A 22704-nucleotide genomic window follows, 5' to 3' on the forward strand; every position below is an offset into this window, starting at 1 on the left:
AATATCTGCTTCCTCTCTGCTGAAATGAAGCCACATGGCACTTGGGATTGGAATTTAGAGATACCTGTTTGTTGAAGCGTTTAGGCCCGTCATCATTAATCACAGTTGCATTTTTACTGTCCTCAGTCCATCTTATCAGGGACAGGCCAGGACCTTGATGAGTAAAGCAGCCAGACATGAAGTGAGGATGTGTAATGGTGTCATACAGGCTGCTCCCAGCCTAGCATGTGGTTTTTATACCAGCACTAAGCCCAGTGGTTTACAATGTGGTTAGGGATGTATCCATCTGACCACCAGCGGTGGTCTGCAATTGTGGCTACAAAACATAATCAAGGACACCAAAGAACAAGGAAAGTCTAAAAAGAGTGGGTGTGCATTAAGGGAGGTGTTGGTATATCCGCACAGCATATGTGGTAATGGAATTACCAGGTGGGTGCAGATGGGACTTGGGTCACAGGGATGATCACGGCTCTCTCTGGCCCCGTGTGTGTGTGTGTGTGTGTGTGTGTGTGTGTGTGTGTGTGTGTGTGTGTGTGTGTGTGTGTGTGTGTGTGTGTGTGTGTGTGTGTGTGTGTGTGTGTGTGTGTGTGTGTGTGTGTGTGTGTGTGTGTGTGTGTGTGTGTGTGTTTGGGCTGTAGAGGAGGAGCAATATGATCCTTGTAGAATTTGGGGGCCCACACACAAGGTCCGAGAAAGATCTGGAAGTAAAATCCAAGATGGCCAATTGGAGAGTAAAGGAGAATGAGGGGTACCTGTAGTGGAACTGTATATAACAAAAAATGTGTTTAAGATATTACCAATGCCAATAAACAAAACATGTGCACCTTTAAAAAGCAAACAAACATCAAACTAACCTTTTAGAACAATTTTATACAGCCATTTTGGTAAGTATTTGACACACTTTTGTTGATTTCAGTTAGCTGTTTCTGGGCAATAGTGTTTCTGTTGGTCTGTATGAACAATGGAGGAGTGTAAAGCCAATGGTTGCTGTAACAACAAGGGGAAAAACCCAGCAGAAACATTTATTTTGCTTCTCAATAACGCTATCAAATAACAACACAAAGTTAGAGTTAGCCAGACGTTTGCTCCATAATGTCGGTACGGGATACACGCTTAAAACGTTTCCGTTCGGACGAAATTTGGTGATATTGAGAGGACCGCTTCAAGTGTCTGTTGGCTAAGCTAATGGGCACGAAGCCAAAGTTACGTCTGAAATCAGAACTTCACAATGCAGCTTGTTAACGTACTTGTTCAGAGCACTACTATTACGGGAGACGATGGGCGGCCGTCATGTCAATAACCGCATCCCCGCCAGATTGTTCCTTGTGGCTAAATGATGAACTTTGTCAGGAGGACTTGCCTGTTCAGGTACTGGTCCATCATCCCATCAATGAACAGATATCCTTTCACACAGCTTTCATCACAGTTGCCAGCCATATTTTTGAACTTCCAAGACTCATCAGCCATGGCTCGTTTTTGCTGATAACAACAGCTACGTGTCCATTTGGCTAATTCTGCATGCTGAGTGGGTGTAGGAAGGCATACTAGAAGCAGATAGTTGCTAAGCTACAACCTGGATGTTGTACTTTATCACTGAGGGAGAGGTTACACACGGCTGCTTCGTGCCGAGAGCAAACAGAAAAACTACACTTCCCATAATGTAAACAGACCTGTTACGCCTTTACCTCCCAAAATGCACCATTTATTTAAAGCGACAGGCTAGGCCGATCAACGAAAGTGCGTCATATCCTGTCCAAAATGGCAGCTTTCCCTAGTTTATGCCCCAAGATATAAAATCGTTCTAAAAAGTCATTTTAATGTGTTGTTTTTTTGTTTTTAAAGGGTGCACTTATTTTGTTTATTGGCAATACATTAAACACATTTTTGTTATATACACTTTTACTACAGATACCCTTTAAGTCACATATGTTTTCTCAGCTTTACATATACTATCTCTTCCACTGTAGCCTATAGGCTTTGTTCCCTTTAAATCACGATTATATTTTTCACGACTAGTTGTAAAAATCTAAATGGGTTTTCAAAACAGTGAACTACATTTTGTAAGGTGTGTTTACAAAATGATCATCATAAAGAAAATGTACACACATACTGTGTGCTTACATGAGCTTTAGTGAGGAAGCAAATCAAGGTCTGTGTGCATATTTGTCATGTTGCTGCATGCCCATCTTAACATGTTGATTTGAAAAATGAAGATCCCTGCGGCTAAAGAGAACGTCTTATTCAAGGTTAAACTCATGCAGGCCCAGTGAAACCTACAGCAGACAGATAACACATGCAGCCACTCTGTTTTCACTGTTCATATCACAGTTATTTATATTGTCTTAATTTTCTTAGTGCATGATTATGATTATTTGTTTGCACTGCTGTGCAAATTATTTGTTTCTTTTAAAAAGCATGGAGAAATCCCCCACTTTATTATACATTATACTAAAAAAAAAATGGTTTTATGTTTTCAAAATGACTGGAGACAAGTGGAAGCAAGGTGTCGACACAGCAGCAACATGTGGAGAATAAAGCCCTTTTGTACATTTAAAGACCTTTTTAAAGAAGAAAGTGTCTATTCGTACGGTTGCCGTACATACAGCTCCTGATGCTATTGGTACGGTTGCCAAAGTACATGTACGTAGCGTCTTAGGGTTAACTTTAGGTTTAGGTTATAACCCAATATCGCAACAATTTTTAAGGTTAGGGTTAGGTTTAGGGTAAGGTTTAGTCATAGTCACGTGACCTAAACTGGCCAATGAGGGGCGCTGTGTATGGATAGAATGTCAGTATATTGATACAGCAATTGTACGGATAGCCAATGCCTTTAAAGAATGCGTATTTGTCTGTTATGGGAGACTTTGTGCATTAAAATTGTATTTCCACTCCACTCGTTCCAAACCAATCTTGTCAATCCTACATATTATTTATTTATTTTTAGTTTTTTTCCCATTTTATTTTCTTTTTTCTTTGATAATCCTCACCTGGTTGCCTTTATGAATACCATCGCTTTGGTAAAGTAATGTATTTCTGGCTGAGATACGTTCAGATCTGCTCTTGTTAAAATATGATTATTACTTTCTGTCAATCACAACACAATATGGATACAGCTGTAAGCATTTTAGAAGATGATGAAATAACTTTGAAAATTGCATTTCAAAATTTACCAGTTGTCTACTTTGAAAATAAAAATCCTTAACTTTTTTCTAACTGCATTCTTTTTTTCCACAGAGACCTGAGCATGAACAACATTACTGAACTCCCAGCAAATGTATTCAAGAACTTCCCCTATCTGGAGGAACTGTGAGTACTTGCCCCTTGTTGTTTTTCTTCTTCTTCTTCTTCTTCTTCTCTTGCTAATGATGTATTTACCCTGTACGGTGTTGACACGAGGGCCAGTCTTTATGATATGCACCTGGGTTTGTGTTTGTGCTGTAAAAACTCTGTGTAGGTACAACAGAAATGCATGTCTAAAGAATATAAGCATAGCATTACTGAAGCAACTAATCACTCACCATTCATGAACTCAACTCAGCAGTTAGGAAAAGGTGCAGCAATTAAAGCGAGGTGCTCTAGCATGCTCATCAGTGTGTCCGCAAACGCCACTACACTCTTTGTGAGGTTGTGAACGTTTAATCTTGGTGGGTGTTATTTATTTCCTTGCTCTTTAAATACTTGACTGTCTGGCTCAGGGGCCTCTAGGAGTCACTGATAAAAATCAGTCTACCTGATACCAGGTAACCTGCAGCTTTGTGACTGCAGAAAGATCCCTGAGTGTACAAACTGCAGCGAGTTCAGCTGCACTTTTTTTTTTTCTGTTCGTCTCCCCAGCCGTCCCCCGAATCTTCACCCTCTGCTTCTCCACACACCACTTCAATCTGCTTTGTTGAAAGGCAATTTACTTTTCATCACATAGTGTGTAGGAATGCAAGGCAGGAAGGAAGAGTGCAAAACAATGGTTTCCATGGCAATGACGCAAAAAAACAAAAAAAACAGAAAACAGCCAGTGTTGTTATTCTTCTTTCTCGAGTGAGATTATCAAAACTGATGGACCGTCAATGAGGTCCATTTTTTTTTTTGTTTGAGAAAGATTTTTGGGCTGACGTTAGCCCCTCAGCTCATTTGTGTGTTTGTTTTGCCTTTTCTTTTCTTTCTGGGAACAAATCAGTTGGACCATCTGGGCCGACCTTTGTCAGGTGGACATTTTTGCTCCTGGTGTTGGTGAACAAGGGCCACGAGCCCTGAGGGTAGAGCAGGGAGTGTAAGAGCTGACAGAGACAGATATGATGGGGGGGGGGGGCTAACCATCATCATACAGGACAGGAATAGAGACAAGGGTGGTGTCCTCCCTCCTTAGTCACGCAATCTCCTCCACTCTTTTTCTCTCTTGCCAAAGACACTACAAAGCTCAGCAGACGTGATGACAGAGGTATTTTGTCTCCTTAGGAGTTTGTTTATACTTTGAAAAGAAACCTGTGATTGATGGGCTCTTTATATCCCAGCAGGGAAATGTTGTCATCCAGGTTGACCTAATCCATGTTGTTGATTGAGGGATTTAAAGTATCAGTGATCTCACTGGAAGTTTTAATGTCAGGCTTATGTCGGTTTAATTTTTAACGCACTATTTGAACTGTACTGTTTTATTTATTTATTCACAAATGACTTAGTAACTTTTTTGTAATGTGAAATAAGTAAAAAAAATGAAGGTAGAGCATGTACTGGTAATCACCTCACACAAAAAAACTGCGGGTACACTTATTGGTAGGGGTGTAAAAAATAAGTGCCGATTTTAACTGGATTTTTTTTATATCGATTTGAAATATATAATTTTTTTTTTTTTCAGGTCAGTGTGTTCAGTGACATAGGGCACACATGTATTATGTATGCACAGGCATACATAATAGGAGACATTTTTACTTATTTTTGTGCATTGTCAGTAACTCATAGTACTTCATCCTTTATGTTCTCACTTACAGTGGTTACAATGCTTTCAATGTGTCGCAATGGTTACTTGTTGCACTTTATTTTATGATGGCACTGTGTAAAACGGCATTTTCTTTTTTTCAGTGAAAATGTGCAAAAACACTAATAATAAATAGGAGCAAATAGTTTTGACTCAATTTGTCCTTGGAATGATCTCTATCTTCTGATGAACACACAGCAACTTGATTTTTCATCTCTACGTTTAATTTTGATAATAACTGGGTAGAATATCCCGATATATCGTGATATTGTGAGAATATTGTATTGTGACCCATGTATCGTGATACAAATTGTATTGCAACATCTTTGCCAATACTCACCCCTACAATTATTGGCCCTCATTTATCAACCTTGCGTGTAAATCTGAATGCACATTGTGTCGTACGACAGCACCAATGTGGGACCTTTGAAACATTCATATTTGACCAATCCCAGCGCACCAATGATCGGGTGTTGATGAATGCAGCGGCTGAATTTGATTGTCATTAACATATTGTGCGCTCAAATATTCCTGGTTCAGAGACCCCGCCCATTGAAGTTAAACAAGCACTGGCAAAGAAATAAACGTTTCCAAGATGAAAATCGGCATCCTCACAGCTAAGATGAAGAAAAACAAAGATTTGCTTTCCTGTAGTGTGAAAACTGGAATTAAGAGAGCTCATTTTAAATGCTCTGTGGAAGAGAATAATGGAGGCAGTGCAGCGGGCTGAGGCAAATGATGGTTAAATAAAATGTTACTCATCCACAAACCTAAAAGCGTTAAAAAAATTTGAATTTTGTTTTAATATTCCATTTTGATCTGTCTGCTTATGTTTAAATGACAGTTGAGGCTCATTTAATGCTTCATTTTGCTGTACTGAACCACAAATCCACACACTCAGATTTGCGTACACGAAGTCAGACGAGACGTGAAACCTGTTCGTAGCGCGAATTTGGTCGTACGCACGTCGTACGCTCAGACCTGAACGTACAAACGGTTGATAAATGAGAGCAAATGAGTTTATACAAAATAATGAATAACGATTTATGTGTTTTCCAAGTTTGTGCTCATGTTGAGGAGTTCGCAATTACTAGGTCGGCTACATTGCAGCACGTAGGGATATATTAACATGTAGAAAACATTCACACTCACCTCAGATAAACCTTTTGAATGTAATCCGTTTAGCATGGGCCAAGCCACAGAGCACTCCCCATATTATTATTCTGGTAAGTTTCTGACAACTGTTTAAAATTCATAAAAATGAGTCTCCCAGGTATTAAATACATGGCTTACAGGTTTGTAGCAGCGCATGACATGTTTGGATGTTAATGATTGCTCTTTGAATACCATGAGTTTTACACATATAGTCGGCATTTTAGGTCTAGTCATGTTCTTTTGTTAACAGTTTAATTATTATGATAAAAAAAAATAATCGTTCATGCCGAGTTATGGATTGAGGAGTGGTCCTTTGATGTCATTATTAGTGGTTTGTTTATTCATTCATTTTCTGAATGTTTCCCAAGGGCAAACATTGTCATTCAGCAATCGTTTGGTTTTTGTGAATGTGAAGCCTCAACTGATATTACTATGGAGTAGAATCCAGTCAGAAAGAAACCAAAATGTTGAAGTGTTGTTGAATTTTTAATACACGGGTTTATTTATCATTCTATGCCAACAAACAACAATTTTTTTGAGCAAAGTGATGAGTTATGACATTGCCTAAGAGGTAGGTGACCCTTATTGAATTCTGAGGCTACATTGGGATAATACATATTGATAATAAATATTGATATGAATGAAGTTTAGACCCAAAGGCTTCCAGTTTCTCAGTCTCAAGTTTGTTGTCCTTAAAAGTTGGGGAAAAAAAGGGTAACGGGTGTTTCGAAATTGACTGCCAGAGTGAATGTACTATTGTACATCTACCTTAGTGGACTGGCAATGTGGAAGATTGTTGAAGTGGATGAGATTTTAATGGTTTGTATTTACTAACAAGGCTGTGTTCAAAATCACATACTAACGTACTATACACTAAACACTCAATGAGTATGTACTTTCTACTATATACTATTAGCATGACTAGTATGGTACTTCCATGTTTCTCAAGATGTATTTCAAACCTACAATAACAAAAGCGGAAGCACTCTGATGCAAAATATCGCTGTTTATTTGCCACCTTTGAAAGTTCTGAAAACATTTTAGGTCAGAAAGTGACCAAGTAGAATATCAACATGTCTTCATTTGAGCCGTAAAACTTGTGGAAAAAACATTTCATGCCGACATTTCAGAGATTTTTGGAGACCCGTCATTGTGTTACTGACAGAACTTTCTGGAAACTTCAAAACAAGGGTTAAAAAAAGAAAGTGTCTATTTGTACAGTTGCCGTACGGACAACCCCCGGTGCTATTGGTACGTTTACTGAAGTACACGTACGTAGAGTCTTAGGGTTAGGTTATAACCCTATATCGCAACAATTTTTAGGGTTAGGTTTACGGTTAGGTTTAGTCTCAGTCACGTGACCTAAACTGGCCAATGACTGACCTATCACTTGACCTAAACTGGCCAATGAATGGCGCTGCGTACAGATACAATGTCAGTATTGATATGGCAATCGTACGGATAGCCACTGCCTTGAAGAAAAATAGGAAGAAGACATGTTTTTGTTTTGAAAAGGGGATGTTTGAGTTTTAGCTTAAAGCCGGCGTCACGGTCTGAGTTTACCTCTGTACTGAGATTATAACCCTAAACTACCCCTGACATAATCCGATAAACAAATAAAACACGTGTCCTTTCGATTTGAAAACAAAATGAATACATTTTTCTTTAAAAATTCATTTTTCAGTAGTGCGCATGTGCGCGTATATGCGCATATACAATCTCAGTACGACGTGAACTCAGACCATGACACCGGTCCCAGGACGATTGTATCTTCTACTCACAATGCATCATGGGGCGTTTGAGTATAATTAGTTTGTCCACCGTGCATACTTCGGAAATGTCCCAATATAATATACATCCGGGTATTTCATGCGTACTCAATCTTTGCAAACTACCTAATGTGAACGCACTACATACTCATTTTGACGTCAGACTTAGTACGAGTAGTACGTTAGTATGCGATTTCAAACACAGTCTATATTTTACCTTTTTTTACACACAAAGTAACTAGAAGGGTTTCAGCAGCTTGATTTCAAAAGCCAAGCCACAACTTAAACGTTAAGGGGAAGTGATTAGTGTGATTAGTTCACACCCACACTGATTAAAAAACTTAAACATTTGTTATTTCACAAGCATTTTGTGGTACAGAAAGGTGTACTATATGATGTGTACAAGCTTGTAAGTAAGGGGCCTTGTTATGTTAACCCTTCTCTTACAATTTTAAATTCAGGATGTTTTTTTTTTTTTAAATATCATCATTAAGGGAACCGCCGTGTGGTGTTGTTTTTTGTTTCTGTGGAAAGTGTTGGACCCGTGGGTGTGGTGCTGCACAAGAAGTGGATTTAGTCTTTTCTCAGGGAGACGCATGAACAGCCCGGGGGGACATGTACTGAATCTGCTGAAAGATGTTAGGAGGAGGAGAAGCTCATCATGTTTTGAAACCAGAAAAAATATCTGAATGATTTGTCAATTTGTGTGTGCAAGTGGTGATTAGAGGTTTTTGACAGTTGGTTCAGGTTTGGTGTCGTAAGGGTTCTCACGAAGATGGTGACATTGATTTACCTACGTAGTTCACATCCTGTCGGGAATGAACTGGAGACTCATAGAATTCAAATGTCACAATTAAATAAGTAAGTTTGTACCAGAGGAATTATAATTTTTTAATGGGATGCTATTGTGATGTTGGAGATCATCAAATGTCTGCTGTAAAACTGTAAGATTTTAATGAGTTGGTTCAAAAATCTGATCCAAAAATTGCTTCTTTGACTTGATCCTTGATGACTATTACCTCAAGCATTCTGCTTATAATATTTACATACATGGGAGTAGGTAGCACTACGAGGGTTGATTCCAGAGTTTTACAATTCATACCTTTTTGTAACTGCAGGAGCCTAACCTGCTGTTTCACTGGTGCACAATGTTGGCTTACGATTAGGGAATATACCGGCACTTGATTCATATTAGGGCCTGGAATATGTTATATTCAAAGTTTTCAACCCAAGCATGCACAGGTTTAATTCACGTATTTCCACAGACTGAGAACACATATGTTGGGTTCCCTGTAACTCCCTCATCCATTGTGATAAGGCTGCACGATTAATCAATATAAAATTGAAATTGGATTATTTATTTTTAAAAGTTATGGACCCCTGCTACAACCTCTTCTTTTTAATTGTGAATTTTGTGTGAGGTTCTATAATGTTATCTGTTTTCTAACATAAGTTTTTTGTTTTAAAAATCCCAAGGGATTCCTTTTTGGTTGTGCAGGTTGTTATTTTATCAATTCCACAGGGGATTTAACATTCTTTGTAAAAACTTTGCAGTTGCACTTTATTCCCAATATGGAAATTAGTTAATTAAAAGAAAATAATTTAAATAATTTAATCCAGTGTCTTTTTTTTAACAGAAAAAAAAAAAACGAAATTGAAAATATAGTTTTCAAAGTAAAAAAATCAAGATTTTGTTTTGAGCTGAAATCGTACAGCCTTACATTGTGATGATACGTGAGAATACTTGAGTGATTGTTGGTGTTACTCATTTTGCAGGGTGGCAACTCGTGTCCAGTCTTTCTATGACCTAAATCGTATAATTATTACCTCCGCCAAGGAGGTTATGTCTTTTTCTGGCCTTTATTTATTTGTCCATGCACAGTCTAACCCAAAATCTAATGAACATACAGGTATTTAGATTTTTAGGAATGATTTGAAATAAAAAAAAAATGAATTAAAATGGATGTACATTGAAAGCTTTACAGCAACACTTTGAGGTAACATAACAGTTATAGTTGTATACTTGCAAGAGCTTTATTTGTATTTGTATTTTCTTAATGTTAACCACTGGCTAGTTTACAGAGAGTTGTGGTCAAATATTTTACTCTTTCACCATCAGATAAAACATTTACAGAATGCCACCAACTAACTGAAGGAGTTCTTCTTAGCCTCACTAGTCACTGTGTACATTGAAGACATAGAGACCTATAAACCTACAGCAGTAAGCCAAATTGTCCAGTTTCAATGGGCACTGATTAACTCTTTGTCACAACACAGTGGTTGAAAATCTTTGTTTTCTTATATTGATGACCAGAGGTAAAAGTAATGGATTACAAGTACTCACGTTTCTGTAATTGAGTTGCTTTTATGGGTACTTGTACTTTTTTGAGTATATTTCTACATCAGTAATTTTACTTGTACCTGAGTAAGTAAGTAATATTTATTTCTATAGCACCTTTCACAGACAGAGGTCACAAAGTGCTTTACATATCAGCTCATTCACACTCACATTCACACACCAATGGGACAGAGCTGCCATGCAAGGCGCTAATCAACCACTGGGAGCAACTTGGGGTTCAGTGTCTTGCCCAAGGACACTTCAACACATAGATCGGTATAGACCGGGATCGAACCCCCAGCCTCTCGATCAGAGGACGACCCATCTACCACGGTCACCTGAGTACGTTTTAAAAGAAGTGAAGTAATTTGTTGCATTTCTACACCCAACCATTACTGAGTAGATTATATTTTTTTTTGTTTTAACATGATCAATGGACATTGTGAAACTACAAAAAATGAAATGAGACGACAACAATCAAATGCATCATATAATAGCCGACCAATCAGATTAAACGTAACACCAAAACAACACTGAACGCTGGTTGTTTTACCACTTTCTTGGGTTCAGGTTGGGTTTTCTACCTATTTTGTTGTTACCTACGTGGCACATTTGCTTAGAGCCTGATACTTCTTTTTTTTCCTTTGAATTGAATTTATTAGTGTTATTTTATTTTAAAAATGAATTGTACTTTTTGACAAACCTTTTATTTTATACAGATGGTTTTATTAGATTCCAATTGAGCAAGATTTGGTCTCTTCCTTTTCACGTTTATACATGAAATGTTTACTGTATGTAAGGGAACCGTGGCAAGATTTATGACCAAAACTAAATGTGGGGGATGAAAGTAACTAGTAAATTTTACTTTAAGTACTATTTAATTGAGCTACTTTTTACTTGTACTTGAGTATTTTATGTATGACTCACTTGTATGTCAATCAACTAACAGTACTTGTACTTGAGTAGAATATATCAGTACTCTTTACACTTCTGTCAATGACAACGTTTAGATAATAATATTTTTTCAGGGTTCATATTTGGGTCACCACTCAAATGAAGTCAAGCTACAAAACAACCCAAAATATTTTATGCTACTGAATCACCTTACAATGAACTGGTTCTCTCATGCAGAAAAATTTATAGCATGCCACCAGAACCCCAGCTTTAAGTGGTCTACACACACAGACGGCCCCCTTTCTCAGGCTCACACCCGCAGCTCTCATTGCTTGGAACTGGGCCTGGCCAGACTCATGTTGCACTGTGATAAATCTGTCGCTAATCTCTCAGGCGAGATAGAGCACTTGGGCTCCGCATGTCCCAGTCAGTGAGTCCCAGGCTTATTTACGCCCCTGCTTCCTATACACTTCCTGTTCCCAACAGGAAAGGGTAGAGTCCCCACGGCCTAAAGTAATTTATGCAGTGGCTAAAGCAGATGTTTTATGATGAATGTTACATGGCTAGACTGTAAAAGGAAATATAATGCTTACATTCATCTCCAGCTTGTGCTATATGATGTGTCACTTCTCATTCTCTAAAAGAGTAGACTGTGGTACTGTTGGAGTGCTGGGAAAGGCAGCGTAGAGAGGGATTTCCAGGAAGACCTCTAATCTCTTGCTCTTGTCAAACCATGTGGCAACAGGCTACAATTTCACACCTTAAGGCTTGGTGATACTTGCTTTAAAATGAACTATCTACTATTCTGATGATGTAATTAACCGATAAAATAACAGGCTTTTCCTCCTTGATCAACCTATAGACATCCTATACACAGACTGCGATATAATCTCCTTTTTCTGTTCTTATAAAGATACATTTTAGAATAGATTTGTTTTAATTTTGTATGTTTATTAGTTTAAGAATTCAAAATGAATAATATATTGTTGGAAAAAAAAAATCCTTGTCAGGTATAGGTTACCCTTTGTCAGCAGTCAATAATACATTATCGTTATTCCTAAGGATTGATATACAGTACCGTTCCAATTATTTTTCTAATCTAGTTCACATAAGGTCCATGAGGACACCAGAGTCTTTTATTAAATCAATTTTCTGATGAAATGACTAAATTCTTATTTGGTCAGACACACGACACAGTTGTGGTAAGTGTGCCAATGCGTATGAACCGAATCAAACTAGTTAATGATATACTTTGGTCGTTTTGATGATAAAACACATGCAGCTTGAGATTCCAAGGCAAAATGATCAAACAATAACACATACACATTATAACTATGTCACAGAATGATTGGATCTTGTAAAAATAGTTTTTGCAACTCTAATACAAAAGTTTAATTGGTAGTAACTGTTTAAAGTGGGATAGGCTGCAAGTATCTTCATTGTTTTGTTTAAAAACTGTTGTCGGGAATCATTTTGACATGTTTTACATAATGTACGTTGAAGTTTTTTTTCTTATTTTACACAAGTAATGATTATTGGATATTTTTACCAGCCAAATATCAATACCATTTGTCCCTATATTAACGCAAGATGTCACGATCTGGAATGCAGGTTGTATTTTGTTATGTGTAGTTGATTCTGTGGTGCATCAGAATAAATAGCTTTATTCCTCAAACGGTCTCAAGATCAAATCTTGGTGGGTTTCTTTATCTGTTGAACTTGTATTTGCTTTGTAATTATATTTTGTCAGTGGGTAAGTGTTCAGGTTATTTCCCAGTGGGCATGTTTAGTGTCACGCCCTGTCTTGTCAGTGTGTATGTGCTGAGTGAGTGATCAACCTTTTTGTTTGCATTAAGGTGTTCCTCATGTCTTAATTACCTCCCCTCATTATTTAAAGTAGTGTTTGGACACAGTGTGTTTGCTGGATCGTTGTATCTCTGTATCGGTTTTTTCTCAGTGCCCTCGATTGTCTTTATTTTGTATTTTGCCGCTTTTAATTTAGCCAATAAATGGACTTTAATTTGTAACTACTCCTGCCTCCTCCTCTGCATTAATGCCATCCATCACCACGCACCACATGACAAACAGTCCTAGTACTCATGCACTTTTGTTTTAGTTTTGATGTTATTTACATCAAACCATCCATAGTTTTTGTTGCTGTGTTGTGGTTAATGTAAAAAATATACCCTGTGCATGCAAAGGGCTGCACAATTAATCAAATTTTACTCGTGATCACGATTTCGGTTGTCACGATTAAGTTAACCTAATCGTCGGCATTTAAAATGTGTGCTCTGCTGCATATCAAATCAGGCACTTTTTCAACCATTAGTCAGCGGAAGCTTTGAGTCATTTGGTGGATTGATCAGAGCTGTGAGCTGTAATTGTTTCCAATGAGTTGCATTTCGTGAAAGCACTCTGCAATATTCTATTTATTCAGTTAACCCTTGGTACATTTTAAAATCTTGTTTTTTGGGGTATATTTTGTATTTAAAGCTTCATTTTACACTGTATACTATTAATATATTGTGTTTTTTTTTAAAGTAGTGCAAAAGGAAAACAGATTTTTCCCTAACACGATAAATAATTGTGATTATAATCATTATTACAATATTTATCACAATATGACTATTGTTTTGGCTGAAATCGTGCAGGCCTACCTGTGCCGTTAATAAATACTTAGCCCCATTGTTTGATTGTCGTCTGAGCGAAAAGCTGTCATTACATTGTCTATGCTTTCTCACTAGCCATCAAATATTCATATCATAATTGTCCGACTGTTTTTTTTGACCGAGCTAATAGCTAGAAAACTATATGATATTGTTAAAGAGTGGAATAAGAGCAAAAATGTTATTCAATTCACCCTAAATGATTATAATGATAAAAAAAAAAATGCTGTAACGCTTGTTTTGTTTTTGTTTTTTACTTGTGTGTTTTTGACAACAAGTAAAACAATGCATTTGTCTTGATTCTCTCCTAGACGGCTTGCAGGGAACGACCTGTCATTCATCCACCCTGAAGCCTTGTCTGGACTCCATCAGCTCAAAGTCCTGTAAGTACACAAGCTAAATGCCAATGTCAACACACACACACACACACACACACCCACACACACACACACACACACACACACACACAAACACAGCACTTAATTGTGATGACAATGCAAAGTTTTCCACATGCTGGCAGAAAGTAAATATTGCAATTTGTGGTAACATTCCCGTGCTTTCACTTCAATGCCAACCTTGACCTTCTCTTGGAAAAGACAAAATGCAGTTTTTCATCCTGCTCTGCTTGTCTGTGAAAACCTCCTACAGAGCTTTGTATACAACCTGTGTTTAAAAATGAGTGACACATCTTTACACTGGGTAGCACGCCATACTTTACTTGCATGGACTTGGGCACGCTGAGCGGCACACAAAGAACGGCCCTGTGTTTTTGTTTTTTTCTCTGGTGCGCCTTGTTTAAAGTTCAAAGTCCAATTGATCTTTAGCTGAGGTCATGGATACCAAACTGATAAAGATAACTTTACTACAAGGCAAGGCAAGGCAAATGTATTTGTATAGCGCATTTCATACACAAGGCAACTCAATGTGCTTTACATGATCAAAAAGTGCAACAGTTTTAAATCAATAAGAACATGAAAGTCGGCAACAAAAAAAAACCAAAAAAAACATTTAAAATCATCAACAAACACATTACATCAACAACAACAAGACTAAAAATCTCCCTCTCAATCATACGCAGTAGCAAAAAAAGAGTGTCTTTAACTTTGATTTAAAAATGTTCACATTGGATGCTGACTTCAGCTCTGCTGGCAGTTTGTTCCACTTCTTTGCAGCATAACAACTAAAAGCAGCATCACCATGTTTACTGTGAACTCTGGGCTCCACTATCTGACCTGTGCCCATAGATCTGAGAGAACTGCTGGGTTCATACCTGACTAACATCTCACTGATGTATTCTGGACCAAACCCATTCACAGATTTATACACCAGCAGCAGAACTTTAAAGTCAATTCTGAGGATTAATGTACAAGTGCTTAACATATCAAGATTTTTTTCACAGTTTACATGTAACGACACAAGGCGATACAAAGGGAAGTAGTTTGACCTCATTTAACAAAAGTGCACTCAGAGAGTGCAAACCTCCGCCAAACACCGAATATCTTTTTTGCTCAATATTCGCTTTTATCTGGATCAGTGATCCTGATCATGGTACCATCATCATTCACACTTTAAAGGGTTAGAAGAAATGTATATCTCTATTAATAAAGAGTCATTCGGCTCTTTTTTTTTTGGTAAACCCATTTTGAGAAAAATCGCTCATGTAATGAATTGCGCAATCCAGATCCAATCTGAATGAAACTCGACATATTGTAACTGAGTAAAATTTCATTGTTCAATTACGAACTGAGATATTCATTTTTGAAATTAGGGAGATATGGATTTTTCCATTTAATTAAAAAACAACTAAAAACTGATCCAGAATCAGTTGTGATTTCCAAAATGTAATGGAATCTCCCATGGTGTAAGGTCTGTTTTTAGTTAAAGTGTGGTTAAAATCCATTAAGTACTTTTGACGCAATCCTGCAAAAAGACAAACAAACAAATACACAGAGGTGAAAATTTGACTCATTTAGTGGTGTTAAAAAAAACAAGGCGCAGACACACTGACGAACAATTTGAAGTCCCTGGCAAATGAACAATGAACAATAATAAATGAGGTAATGTGATTAAGATAGTTTTTATTCAAATTTGGAGCCACATGAAAAATAAGAATTATCAGAAAGGTTTATAAAAGCAGTTACCAGACCCAATCCATTTGTCCATATGGATTTATTTCATGCTAGATGTAGAAGTGTTTAAGCTTCAGATTGAAACATGGTCATGTTATTTTACCTTTAGGATGCTTCAGAACAATCAGCTGAAGACAGTTCCCAGTGCAGCCCTGAAGAACCTTCACTCTCTCCAGTCTCTGTAAGTCATCCAACACACACATGCACAAATACATGCATTTTAAATCAAATGACTCCCCCTCATTTCACCTATTGACAATGTATTGTTTGTTGTTGCACAGATGATTTTAATACTCTTTTGTATTGATGATACTCTTCAGAATAACTTACCTTTGCACTTCCGTGTTGGCCAGTTTCTTAAATAGCTCCTGTGATCTGCTTGATTTGTGGTTAATGGAAAATATGTTTAACCTGAATATCTGGACAGAAAGAAGTGCTGGAAGAGAAAATATTGGCAATATATTTACTCAGCATCCGCTCAAACTTGCCAAACCAGCAAACCTGCCCATAAAGTTATTAAAAGAGCAAATGCTGCAGTCTGACCATGGTATGCATGCAGGGAACCTGGAAAGAAATAATTGCTGAACAAACAGTTTTTGAAGAGCTGTTATTAGTTGTGGTTCAAAGAACATCACATGCAAGTTTACGGACTGTGTTGTGATAACTTTTTACAGGTACCGTTACTAATAATAAACCTAGCCTTCTTTTCTTAGCACTTCAACTCTGCATTTCTGCACTGTGGTTAAAGAGATAGGTGGTTGCATTATCAGTAGTAGCCAATAACAGTTTAAACACTAACTAAAGTTTCCATTTTCTCTCTAAAGTCATTGACATATAGTTTTTACTCGTCGCCATGTTTATTATGCAATAAGCCCTTCATTAGAAATGTAGTCAGCTTTCCACTAACTTTTCTTGTTTGGTATCTCTGACATGTTTGTCAAGAACTTGGTTATTTCAGCTTGTTTAAATCTCTCCAGTCAGACCTCCTGACATTTTCTGCTCCTTTTAAGTCATTTTGTGAAAAGATGACGTTATGTTTTATTAGCAATACACTGGCATTACTTCAAGTAAAGAAATATAGTAACCAATCCAGATGTTTGTCCTTTTTATTCCTTCATCCTGTTTTCTTCCCTCGTCTTTTTTTGTGTTTCGTATCAGATGTCGTCCTTCTGTGAAGGTTGAAATGAAGTTATTGTGGGTTTGCGTAGTGAAGATTCAGAGCTGAATGTCAATCAAACACTGTTTTCCTTCCAAGCCTAGACACTTCAGGAATTTGGAGGGAGAATGAGACATTTCATTTAGAATTGCAAGAGAAGACATAGCTGTTATAATGAAAGAGCGTTTGTGTATTCATCATATTTCATTAGCTTCTTCAAATTATTTCTGGAGTTTCCAGGAGTCATCTGTCAAATGCTTTGTTGTTGGAGGCTTTAATACTTATGAGCATACTGTTTCCCACACAAGTGGGTGTCAAAATTTAATCATACAGACCTGTTTTACTGTGAAAATTAAAGAAAGATTACAATTTCATGCTAAAATGTCGGCCCATGATAATAGTATTCACTAGGTTTTACAGGTTTGTTAGTCCCTAATTTTGTTTGCATTTTTGAAACACAAGTAATCACCATTTACTTTTGGAACTCAAAAGTGCATCAGTAACTGTTGCATCACTGGCTTCTGGGTTAAAACCTAGTTAATACATTGTCTTTACTTTCCTTTTCCTAACCTCTTCGACCTGCCAGGCGCCTGGATGCGAATCATATCACAACAGTTCCCGAAGACAGTTTTGAAGGTCTGCAGCAGCTACGCCACCTCTGGTTGGACGACAATAACTTGACTGAGGTCCCCATTGGCTCCTTAAGGCACCAGGAAAACCTTCAGGCTCTGACTCTGGCTTTGAACCGAATCCTCTACATACCAGACAATGCCTTTGCAAACCTCAGCAGTCTTGTTGTTCTGTAAGTTACACTTTAGCTACACTTGTTCATCAAACCATTATTTTTTGGCTAAACCTTTTAAGTGCACAAAGACAATACCTTTAATTGAAACTAAAGTCAACTCTGGATGTTACACAACACCTGTAACTTGACAAGTTCCCTTAAGCATGCTGTGGGCATATCAATAAAGGCTTTCAGTAAACAGTCTTCTAGTGTTAAAGCCTTCCACAGGCTCCATTTTGCTTCAGGGCAGAAAAAGCCTATTTGCATGTATGCTTCATACATGTATGTGCAGGTAAACAAAGCAGGATCTGCCTCTGGGATCGTTTTAAGAATCATGTTATTGTCCAGGAATACCGATGTCCACTAAGATAATCTGGGGGAGTGAAGACGTCTATACTTTTTTGTTCTAACTCAACAACCCAACCATCAACCATTAAAACTGACAGACAAAATTACCTTTGTGGTATCTCATAAGAAAACATGTAAGTTCAGCTCAATGTAGCCTGAGCTTGTGAGCTACAGTATCGTAGCCTTGGTGAAGCTTAGCAAAAAAATCAAGTGAGAATATGAAGACATTCTTGACAACAACTATTTTAGTACATTATTATTATTAGTTGTTGTAGTAGTAGTAGTAGTTATTGTAATAGTTGTAGTAGTAATAGTAGTCGTAGTAGTAGCATTATTATTATTTTAATATGGTTATTATTTTTCAACTTTTGCAAATGTTAGGCAGATGTTAATGGTAAGTTATTGCTAGGTGAATGTTAATGATAGGTTAATGCTATTGCTAGGTTATGGCTTTTGCTAGGCTAATGTTAATGCTGGATTAGTGTTAATGCTAGGCTAATGCTAGACTAATGTTAATGCTGGGCTACTGTTAATACTAGGTTAATGCTAATATTAGGTTAATGATATTGCTTATGTTTGTTTAGGGACAATATTATGCTAATGCTATTGTTAGGTTATTGTTATTGCTCGGCTACTGCTAATGCTAGGCTATTGTTAGGGTAATGCTAATGCTTGGTTAATGTTAATGTTAGGCTAATACTATTGTAAATGCTAATGCTAGGCTAATGTTAGGCTAATATTATTGTTAATGCTAATGCTAGGATAATGCTAATGTTAGGTTAATGTTACTGTTAATGTTTGGTTAGTGCTAATTATAGGCTAATCATAGGTTAATGCCAAGGCTTGGCTAATTATTTTGTTAGGCTAATCTTAATGCTAGCCAATGTTATTGCTAGGCTAATGCTAATGTTAGGTTTTTGTTATTGCTAGGTTACTGCTAATGCTAGGCTAATGTTAGGCTAATATTATTGTTAATGCTAATGCTAGGATAATGCTAATGTTAGGTTAGTGTTACTGTTAATGTTAGGTTAGTGCTAATTATAGGCTAATCATAGGTTAATGCTAAGGCTTGGCTAATTATTTTGTTAGGCTAATCTTAATGCTAGCCAATGTTATTGCTAGGCTAATGCTAAGGCTTGGCTAATTATTTTGTTAGGCTAATCTTAATGCTAGCCAATGTTATTGCTAGGCTAATGCTAATGTTAGGTTTTTGTTATTGCTAGGTTACTGCTAATGCTAGGCTATTGTTAGGGTAATGCTAATGCTTGGTTAATGTTAATGTTGGGCGAATACTATTGTTAATGCTAATGCTAGGCTAATGCTAATGTTAGGTTAATGTTGTTAGGTTAGTGCTAATTATAGGCTAATGCTAATGTTAGGTTAATGTTAATGTTAGGTTAGTGCTAATTATAGGCTAATCATAGGGTAATGCTAAGGCTTTGCTAATTATTTTGTTAGGCTAATCTTAATGCTAGCCAATGTTATTGCTAGGCTAATGCTAATGTTAGGTTTTTGTTATTGATAGGTTACTGCTTATGCTAGGCTATTGTTAGGGTAATGCTAATGCTTTGTTAATGTTAGGCTAATACTATTGTTAATGCTAATGCGAGGCTAATGCTATTGTTAATGTTAATGTTAGGTTAGTGCTAATTATAGGCTAATCATAGGTTAGTGCTAAGGCTTGGCTAATTATATTGTTAGGCCAATCCTAATGCTAGCCAATGTTATCGCTAGGCTAATGCTAATCTTGTTCGATTCCCAAGGTAAAAAAATAAAATAAAACTAATTGTCCTCATTACAGCGAATTCTCAACAATATATGGTGTTAAATCTTAAAGGTTGTCGGGTGGAATTACTAAACTGAAACTTAAAGTTTTTATTTGTAGTTTTCAAGGTGTAATAATGATTGTTGATCAGTTGGTATAGATTTGGTTGAAGTTAAATGTCGACATTTCTTTAAAAGGAGCTCTCAATCTTGTTTAGTCCTGTACTGATTATCCTCTCTTCTCTACAAATCACTGCATTGTGCCGCTCCTCACTCAGGACATGTACATAGAGTGACTACAAAATCACTCCAGAACACAAACGCAGAGTGGTATTTACGCATTTCCACAGCTTAGCTTACATGTTAATTAGTCAACAGAACAAGCTGCTGCTTGTATCTTGCTGTGCTCTACACTCACACACCAAATGTTCCACCAGGGGCTTCATTTTGAATGTTTTTGAAAAAGTTGGTTAAGACTGAGCAGAAATGTAATAACATCATTATGCCGTTTTATGTATGAAGGGAAATTTTGCAAAACACCTTTCATCGCAGCAGCTTATTCACCTAAGTGGTGCCTCCCAAATCTAGGGAATCAATCCAAAAATCACATTTATCCCAATGACTGGATTACAGAACCACCAGCATGCCTGCACTGAGAGGCATTGCTTCTGGGCTGATATAAACAAAAGCATAAACAGGAAGAAAAAGACCTTTAATATTAAGTAAACCTTCCTGCAGATACACTACGAGTCTGTAGGCAGAGATAATTTGTGCGACGTCTCACGAAAGCATATAAATGAAACAAAGCTTGATTTAAAGACAATTTGATACCTGTCTTGTGTGATGCATAGATCTGTGTAAAGTCACTTTTTCTTTTCTAGGCATCTCCACAACAACAAAATTAAGAAGATTGACGACAACTGCTTTGCTGGACTCGTCAACCTGGAGACACTGTAAGAACCCCACTCCCCAACCTGCTCCAGTCCTTCATAAATCAATGTTTCCACTTCCTTCTTTAATTACTTCATCTGCATCTTGGAGCTAATGATTAATCTTGAGTGACAGTTTTTCTTTGTTTTCACTTACTAAGTGTTGTAGTGAATGTTAAAGAGTACCCAGTCTACAATAGGAAAAAACTCCAAAGAACAATCTAACTATCTACTCAATAATCACTGTACCTCTCTAATCATAACTCTCTCAATCCAATCCACTCGACACCGATTGCAGAGTCAACAGGCGCTAGTTTTTGTTGGAGGGGCGGGGCCAACAGTGGTGGTGGTTAGTGACATAAGAAGCCACCAAAACTTCACAAACCACCAATAACAGCCAATAGCAAAATTCTATTGCAATAGCCAGCTTTCAACCCATAGAGGGCAGTCACTCTGACATTTTTACAATGAAATATGCCAAATTGAGATACTTTGATTAAAATGCCATCCCCAAATACTTTTGTTTTCAGCAGAAAAATAGTGGATTTGTGGTTTAGTTACTCTTTATTGAGGTCAAAGCAGACGTTCAAGGGGCACAAACTGACAAAGCAAGATGCATACATTTTCAAACGAAAAACAAGCCAAACAGAAACTGGTTTAGCAACTACTATGGTACTATATGAAAACTACTTGGCTAAATGTTGCACAGCCACTTCCAATCCCGAGTTTGAAAAACAAGTAAAAACACACACACACACACACACACACACACCCACACACACAAAAATCCCCAGATGTACCTAAATACCCACTGATTCCTGTGCCAAATTATATTACTTTGACTAAAATGTCAAGAGTTGGACTAGGATCAATCAACAACACTACATACAAAAAAAGTGATTTTGGGGTTTAGTTACTCTTTATGTCTTTATTGATAATATGAATGACAGAAAAGCATAATATGAGTTCCAAGTAAATGGAAAGCATTCAGTGTTTTTTTTTTTTTATATACCTTTTAGCATTACATTCACTTCATGTTATCTGAAACAAAACATACCTTAGCATAACACAAAGACATAACCTAAAATATAGCGTAGCACCTTGTAGACACAAACAATAAAAGACAGTTGTTTCCAGCTTTTAATCTTAAAAGCAATGCAATATGCAGCAATGTATTTTCATGGGCATTACACTCATGAGAAACAATTGGCTGCTCAAAAGTTAGCTACATCACAGCTAGCTTGTAGCATCTTCTGAATATAAGAAACCTCGAAATGGAAGTTACTTTTTTTTAATGTTTACTGCATCATAAACCAATCGCTACAAATTGTACTGACCTATTAGAAACGTATTAACTGACACTTCTACTGTCACACAGGAAGTTGTGTTGTTTTATGATATCTACCAGTGTTGGGGTCAGTTATTCAATTATCCATATCAACTAAATTATGATTATGGTGACCAGCAATTTTTCCAATTACAAATGAAATTGCAATTATTATTTTTCCACTGAAGTCAATTACACTCACGTTCTCAATTACTAAAGTTCAAATTAAATTACCATTACTGAGCTTTTGATAAATAACCCCATAAAACGTAACTTTCTTGTGTTAGCTTGTTGTTAGCATCTCTTATGATAACTGGTCAATTTGACAATGTCTTAAATCTGCTGTAAAATACATAAAAAAATAATATTTAATTCAATTTGTTTTTCATCTCTTTTTTACCTTGTTAAGCTTCTGAATCCATAAAAATATTGGTATTAATGTATTTGGTGTGGGCGTCTGAGCCTTTTTTCTGTCACTT

General features: G+C 37.0%; 1 protein-coding gene across 1 annotated transcript in view; it reads left to right on the forward strand.

Annotated features, from left to right (window-relative positions):
- Positions 1-22704, forward strand: part of lgr4 (leucine-rich repeat containing G protein-coupled receptor 4) — a 52060-nt gene that overhangs the window by 17384 nt on the left and 11972 nt on the right. Inside the window, exons 2-6 of the mRNA XM_028438725.1 lie at positions 3235-3306; positions 14100-14171; positions 16027-16098; positions 17660-17875; positions 20851-20922. Coding sequence (XP_028294526.1) covers positions 3235-3306; positions 14100-14171; positions 16027-16098; positions 17660-17875; positions 20851-20922 — 504 coding nt within the window. The remainder of the gene's footprint in view (positions 1-3234; positions 3307-14099; positions 14172-16026; positions 16099-17659; positions 17876-20850; positions 20923-22704) is intronic.

This window comes from Gouania willdenowi, chromosome 3, assembly GCF_900634775.1.
Source record: "Gouania willdenowi chromosome 3, fGouWil2.1, whole genome shotgun sequence".
In the NCBI taxonomy this organism is placed as follows: domain Eukaryota; kingdom Metazoa; phylum Chordata; class Actinopteri; order Blenniiformes; family Gobiesocidae; genus Gouania; species Gouania willdenowi.